Source organism: Aureococcus anophagefferens (assembly GCF_000186865.1).
Source record: "Aureococcus anophagefferens unplaced genomic scaffold AURANscaffold_5, whole genome shotgun sequence".
Classification (NCBI taxonomy): Eukaryota; class Pelagophyceae; order Pelagomonadales; family Pelagomonadaceae; genus Aureococcus; species Aureococcus anophagefferens.
Genome location: NW_008705565.1, coordinates 2104351 through 2110927, shown reverse-complemented (window position 1 = coordinate 2110927; position 6577 = coordinate 2104351). Strand labels below are relative to the sequence as shown.

At 73.4% G+C, this 6577-nt stretch overlaps 2 protein-coding genes across 2 annotated transcripts; both read left to right on the top strand.

The window, feature by feature from the left end:
• Positions 1-373: 373 nt before the first annotated feature.
• On the top strand, positions 374-1492 carry AURANDRAFT_11604 (hypothetical protein; the record flags this gene model as incomplete). Its single annotated transcript, XM_009036902.1, has 1 exon — positions 374-1492. A coding segment is annotated over one exon (1119 nt), but the record flags the coding sequence as incomplete, so codon positions are not given.
• A 301-nt stretch (positions 1493-1793) lies between these two features.
• AURANDRAFT_11912 (hypothetical protein) lies at positions 1794-2924 on the top strand (the record flags this gene model as incomplete). Its single annotated transcript, XM_009036903.1, has 1 exon — positions 1794-2924. A coding segment is annotated over one exon (1131 nt), but the record flags the coding sequence as incomplete, so codon positions are not given.
• Between the last annotated feature and the right edge of the window lie 3653 nt (positions 2925-6577).

Here is a 6577-nt window from a genome sequence, read left to right as displayed (position 1 = left end):
CGTTGAGAGTGGGTGAGGTGGCTCCTTCCCGGCTGCGCCTGCGTCGCATCAACAGCTCAACGCCATGGTCGCTCGTCTCGCGCAAGCCCTCGTGTTCGCCGCCGTCGCCGACGCGCTCGTCGCGCCGACGCGCCCGCGCCCGAGCCGCGTGGCCCGCGGAGCACACGGCGACGGCCCGCTGCTGAGCGTGCCCATCCCCGGGAGCGCGAGCGCGACGCTCCAGGTGCCCGGCTTCGCCGCGCAGCGCGCGCTCCTCGAGGCGCTCGTCGAGGAGTCGCGCGACGTGCCGCCGCTCGCGGCGCTGCGGCGGTCCGCGGCGCTGAACGCGGCCGTGGCGAAGACCGCGGCGAAGGTGCTCCGCGACCCGGCGGCGGCGTCGGCGCCGCGGGCGACGCGCGAGCTCTTCGAGGAGCTCGGCGCGACCTTCGTCAAGCTCGGCCAGCTCGTCGCGTCGAGCCCGACGCTCTTCCCCGAGGCCTGGACGGCCGAGTTCGAGAAGACGCTCGACGGCGCGCCGCCCGTCCCCTACGCGACCGTGAAGCGCGTCGTCGAGGCGTCCCTGGGCACGACCATCGCGGCGGCCTTTTCGACCTTCGACGAGGCGCCCCTCGCGACGGCGTCCGTCGCGCAAGTCCACGCGGCGACGCTGCGGAACGGCGACCGCGTCGTCGTCAAGGTGCTGAAACCGGGCGTCCGGGACACGCTGACGGCGGACCTCGTCTTCCTCAACGGCGCCGCGAAGATCTTGGAGGCCGTGGCCCCGGAGACGAAGCGCGTGTCCCTCGCGGACGTCGCCGCGCAGCTGCGGGACTCGACGCTCCAGGAGCTCGACCTCCGGGAGGAGGCGCGGCGCCTGCGGAGCTTCCGGGGCTTCCTCGCGTCGAGCGGGCTCGACCAGGCGGCGACGTGCCCGCTGCCCTACGAGGACCTGTCGTCCAAGGAAGTCTTGACGATGACGCGCCTCGACGGGTCGCGCCTCGTCGACGCGGACGCGTCCAACCCGGCCTCCGAGGCCGCCGTCGCGACGGTCATCCGCACCTGGGCGCGGTCCGTCGTCGAGCACGACTTCTTCCACGCCGACGTCCACGGCGGCAACGTGCTCCTGTTGCGCAACGGCACCGTCGGCATCATCGACTTCGGCATCGTCGGCACGCTGCCCCCGGCGGTCTACGGCGCCGTCGTCGACCTCGCCGCGGCCTTCAACGCGCGGCCCCGGGACTACGGCGGCATCGCCGACGCGCTCCGGGGCATGGGCGTCGCCGACGGCGCGAAATTCGACCGCGAGAAGTTCGCCGGCGACCTCCGCCGGGCCTTCGACGCCGTCGAGGCCAACGACGCCGCGGCCATCGTCGGCGACGTCATCGCCGTCAGCGAGGACAACGACCTCGTGCTCCCGCGCGAGTTCGGCTTGCTGACGAAGCAGGCGGTCTACCTCAACCGCTACGTCACGACGCTCGCGCCGGACCTCGACGTCTTCGAGGGCGACCTCCTCGGCGCGGGGGGAGCGCCGCCGGCGGCGGCGGGTGCAGCGGCGCCTGTGGCGCCGGCGGCGCCGGAGTAAGACACACGCGCGCAGTGGTTAGACGCCGGACAGGCTCTTCGAGGCCTTCTTCGAGGCCTTCGTTGCCGCAAAGGAGCCGACTCGCTGAAGCGCTCGGCCAGGTCTTCGCGCTCGAGTCGCGCCGCCGCCCTTGCGCCTCGGTGTCCGCGCCGTCGCGAGGACCGCCATGGCCGACGTCGGCGCGCGCCTCGCCGACATCGGCGGCTCGGGCACGTCCGAGGACCAAAAAACCAAGTACAAGGCCGTCGTCGACGCCCTCGCGGCGTCGAGCGACGTCGGCGGCCTCCAGGCGACGCTCACGCACCTGCTGAGCGACGCCGTGCCCCAGGTCGTGTCGCGCAACGTCGTCGCGCACTTCGCGCGCGCCGTGGCCGCCGTGGCGCCGCCGGAGCGGCTCGAGTCCATCTGCTCCTGGGCCGTCGCGGCGATCCAGCCGCAGAAGCAGTCGTTCGAGGACGCGGACCACGCGCTGCGCCACGCGCTCTACGACTGCTACCTCGCCGAGGGGTCCTACAAGGAGGCGGCCTGCACGCTCGGCGGCATCGACGTCGAGACCTGCTCGAAGCCCTACGCGGACTTGGACAAGGCCGCGCTCTACGTGAAGATCGCCGAGACGTTCCTGGAGGACGACGAGTCCGTGGACGCGGAGACCTACGTGAACCGCGCGTCGGGCCTCATGCACGCCGTCGACGGCAAGGTCCACTGGGCGCTCCAGCTGCGCTACCGCGTGACGCTCGCGCGGACGCTCGACGCGCGGCGCAAGTTCCTCGACGCGAGCATGCGCTACTACGAGCTGTCGCAGGCGCGCCACGAGGAGGTGAACCAGGACGACTTGCTGGCGCTCCTGTCCAAGGCCGTGACCTGCGCCCTGCTGGGCAACGCGGGGCCCCAGCGGTCGCGCATCCTCGGGCTGCTCTACAAGGACGAGCGCGTGACGTCGCAGATGGAGCAGTCGGACGCGTTCGCGGCGCACGCGCGCGTGCTCAAGCGCATGTTCACGGGCCAGGTCGTGCGCACGCCCGAGATCGCCGCCTTCACGGCGACGCTGCTGCCCCACCAGAAGGCGCTGCTGGGGGACGGCCTCACGATCCCGGAGAAGGCGATGATCCAGCACAACCTGGCCGCGGTGTCGCTCGTCTACGTCAACGCGAGCCTCCGCGAGGTCGGCGCGCTCCTCGACATCGACCCGCGCCGCGCCGAGCAGGTCGCGAGCCGCATGATCGCCGACGGCCGCCTCGCGGCGAAGCTCGACCAGGTCGACGGCGTCCTCCACTTCGCGGACGACGCGCCGCCGCTCGCGCGCTTCGACGACTCCATCGCCAAGATCTGCCTCGCGGTCAACGCGTGCTACGACAAGATCTCCGCGCTCTCCGACGAGGCGACGTCCGCGGCGGCGGCCTAGGCTGCGCCGTCCTAAAGCACGCGGGCTCGTACGCCGTCGTCGGTCGCGGCGGCGCGAGGGTTCGCTGTTACTCCCTCGTCGACACGGGCGGTCGCCGCCGCGCCTTGGGCGCGTCGACGACGAGGCGCCGGACGTCGCGGAGCTCGCGCGCCGTGATCTCCGCGGGGATCGTCGACGCGAGGAATGCCGCGGCCTCGACGGTCATGTCGATCATGGGCTTGCAGACGCCGCCCCGCGCGATGGCGTGGAGCACGTTGACGCGGTCCTTGCCGCTGTGGTTGCGCTCGTCGCAGCGCCGGTGCCAGAGGCGGCTGTCGTAGACGACGGCGGCGCCCCGCGGCGCGACGAACTGCCTCGCGCGCGCGTGGACCGGGTCCCCCGCGAGCGAGCCGACGTTGTCGTTGAGCTCGTCGGGCCAGCGGTTCTCGAGGTGGCTCCGCGGCATGTACATCGTGCCGCCGTTCTCGACGGTGAACTCGTCGACGCAGAGGTTGACCTGGACGCCGAGCGGCTCGTCCGGGAACGCGAAGGGCGCGCCGCCGGCCGCGTTGAAGTCGGCGCTCCGGTAGGGGTAGTCCGCGTGCCAGGCCTGCCCCGCGAACGCCGCGCCCGCGAGGTCCCGCGTCGGCTTGAGCGTGTTGACGATGGGCGTGTGGCAGAAGTGGAGGCGCCCGGCGCCGGCAGAGCGACTAAAACACCAACTCTACGCCGCGCCGCGCCCGTCGCGACGACGGGACCGAGCGCCGTCGAACGGTCCAAGAATCGCGGAAATCCGTCGCGATCGGGCCGAGCGGCCGAGCGCGCCGGTCCCGCGGGTCCGCGGGCACCACGACGCGACGTTCCCGCCCCTCCCGCGCCGCCGCGATCACCGGCGGGGTCGGTCCGAAGCACCGGTGCGTCCTCCGGCGCCGCGGGCCGCGGGACGACGGCAAAGCGCCGGCGTCGCGACCCGGAGCGACGCCTCGGCCGCCGAGTGCTCTGCTTTTTGCACGACGACGCTCGTCGTCAGCTCGCCCTCGGACGGCGACGGAGGCCCGGCGGCGAGCGTGCGGCGCACGGACGCGCGCAACCCGTGGTGCGGGCGATATATGAGAAATTAAGGTCACTGCGAGAGCTTTGGCAAAAATCTCGTGAAGCCGAGGAGCTTGCCGGGCAAGTGCTTGTAAAGCGATCGCTAAACCACGGCTCCCAGCGTCTCCGCCGGCCGTCCAGCGGGTCGCGAGCTCCGGCCACCGCTCCGCCCGCCGGTCCCCGGGCCCCGACGCGGACGTCCCGCCGGCTGCGGGGTTCGCTGCGGCGACCGGTGGCAGCGCCGCGGTCGGCGCGCGGTCCGCGCCGACGGAGGCATCGGCCGCGTCGACGCGGTCCTCCAAATTTTCGATCGGACGCCTGGGAGCGGTCCTGGGGACGCTCCGGGGGAAGTGCACGAGGCACGGCCCAAAATCTCCGGGCACGGTGTTTTCGGGTTTCGTGTCAACTTGGACTTCAAACAGAATGTCCACAACTCGCCAGGATCTTGAGCTCGAGTCGATCTCGTGCGCCGCGCCGCGTCTCTCGCCCCGCGCGCGCGCCCCGGGGCCCCGCGCGGCCCGCGCGACGCCCCGCGCGCCCCACGACCCCGCCCGGGCCCTGACACACCCACACAACCACCCCTGTTCGCTCACAGGTGCTGATCGCCTCATCGATTTCAACCATGGCCAAGGACAAGGCGTCGACGCGCAAGCCCCGCCGGCGCAACGCCCGGGCGCGCGACGACGGCGGCACGCGGCGCGCGACGGAAGCGACGCCGCCCGTCCGGGCGTCGAAGCGACTGTCCGTGCAAGTGTCCGCGGCCGCGTCCGCGTTCCTCGTCAACTTTAGGCTCCGGCTCGACGCGACCGCGGCGATCTTCGTCAACTACCGCGAGGAGCGCGAGGACTTGGTCAAGACCGAGGCCGCCGACCTCATCGAGCAGAACGTCGCCGAGCTCATGCAGCTCTGCTACCGCGGCGCGTCCGCCGGCGAGTTTGAAATTCGAACGTTCCCGCCCGGCCCCTCGCGCGGTCCCTCGCGCTCGCCCCGCCGGGCGCGGCCCACCATCGCTTCGGCGCGCGCGAGCCTTCCCCGCGCAGGCATGCTCGACTCGACCGCGGACGTGCTCGCGGCGGCCGTGCTCCGCGACCGCTCGGCGTCCCGACGGTCCCGCGCGCGCGTGCTCCGGGGGCGGGGGCGGGGTCCGGCGGGCGCGCGCGCGCGCGAGCGACTGCACGGACACGTCCTTCGCCCCCGCAGGCACGGAGTGGAAGGACGACGCGTCCGCGGAGGACGAGGGCCGGTCGCGCAAGCACCTGTCGGCGCGCGGCGCCGCGACGGCCCCCGACGGCTTCGGGGCCATGTCCATCCCTCGCAGGTCGCGGCTCGCGCGGCGCGTCGCGTCCTTCCACTGGGGCAACCTGCCCGTCGCGCGGCGTCCGCGAACGCGTCCCCGGAACCGACGACGCGCGCGCGCGCCCGACGCGTCGCGTCGCCGCCCTCGAGCCCCCGCTCGCGCAGGACGTCGCAGATCGCCGACGAGGGCGGGCCCGCGACGCACCAGCTCGTCGCGGCGACGGTCATCCCGGACCGGTCCGCGGCGCGCCGCGGCGCGCGCGCGATCGCCACGGAACCGCCGCGCGCCGACGGCCGCGGCTTCGCCCCGCGCAGTTGCTGATCCAGTTCGTCGTGCTCCCGCGCAAGATGGGCACGGGCCGCGACTCGCTCGAGGTGCGCGACCCGCGCCCCGGGCCCCTCGCGCCGCGCCGCGCGCCGCGGAAGCGGCGGAAGCGACGACCGCGCGCGCGTCCCCGCGCAGACGGACGAGAACGTCGTCACGTGCTTCATCGACGGCGCGGCGACGCTCAAGCGCGCGCGCAAGCAGGGCCTGCTCCGGCCCGTCGCCCCGCGTCCTTTGAACGCGCGCGTCGCGCGTCGACGTCGTCGCTTCCGAACGACTTCGATCGTCGTCGCGCGCGCGGGCCGCCCTGTCACGGGCCGCTCGAGCTTCCGCGACCCGTCCGGGTCCATCCCCGATGACCTCGACCCCGTCGCCCGCAGGTTCCAGTTCGACTTCGTCCTCATGCTCTGCCGCCGGCTCGGCGTGAAGGACGTCTTCCTCTTCGCGACGGAGGCCGGCGCCCCGGCCTGGCTCACCCTCGGCTTCGAGCACGTCGGCAGCTCGGCGTCGCTGATCCACCTGCGCTTCGACCTGCTCTTCAAGCGCGACCGCGGCGTCCTCGCGCGCTCCGCCCGCGGTCCCGAGACGTCGCGCCTCGCAGCTGCTCGATGGACCGCGCGCTCAAGATCTTCAGCGACTCCGCGGGCCTCTACCCCATGGTGCGTCGCCTCGCGCGCGCCTCGCGCTCGCGGGCCTCGACGCGCGTCTTCTAGGCGTTGAACATCGAGGGCGAGGCCTTCGACGACGACGAGTCGTTCACGCGCGCGCTCCGCGTCCTGGAAACGCCCCTCACGATACCTCACCCGCGCCGTTCATAGGTCCGCCGTCCAGGAGCGCGTCGCGGAGTACGGCGAGAAGCAGGTCTCGCGCCTCGCCAAGGAGGCCGCGAACGCCGCGGCCGAGGCCGAGCCCGAGAACGACG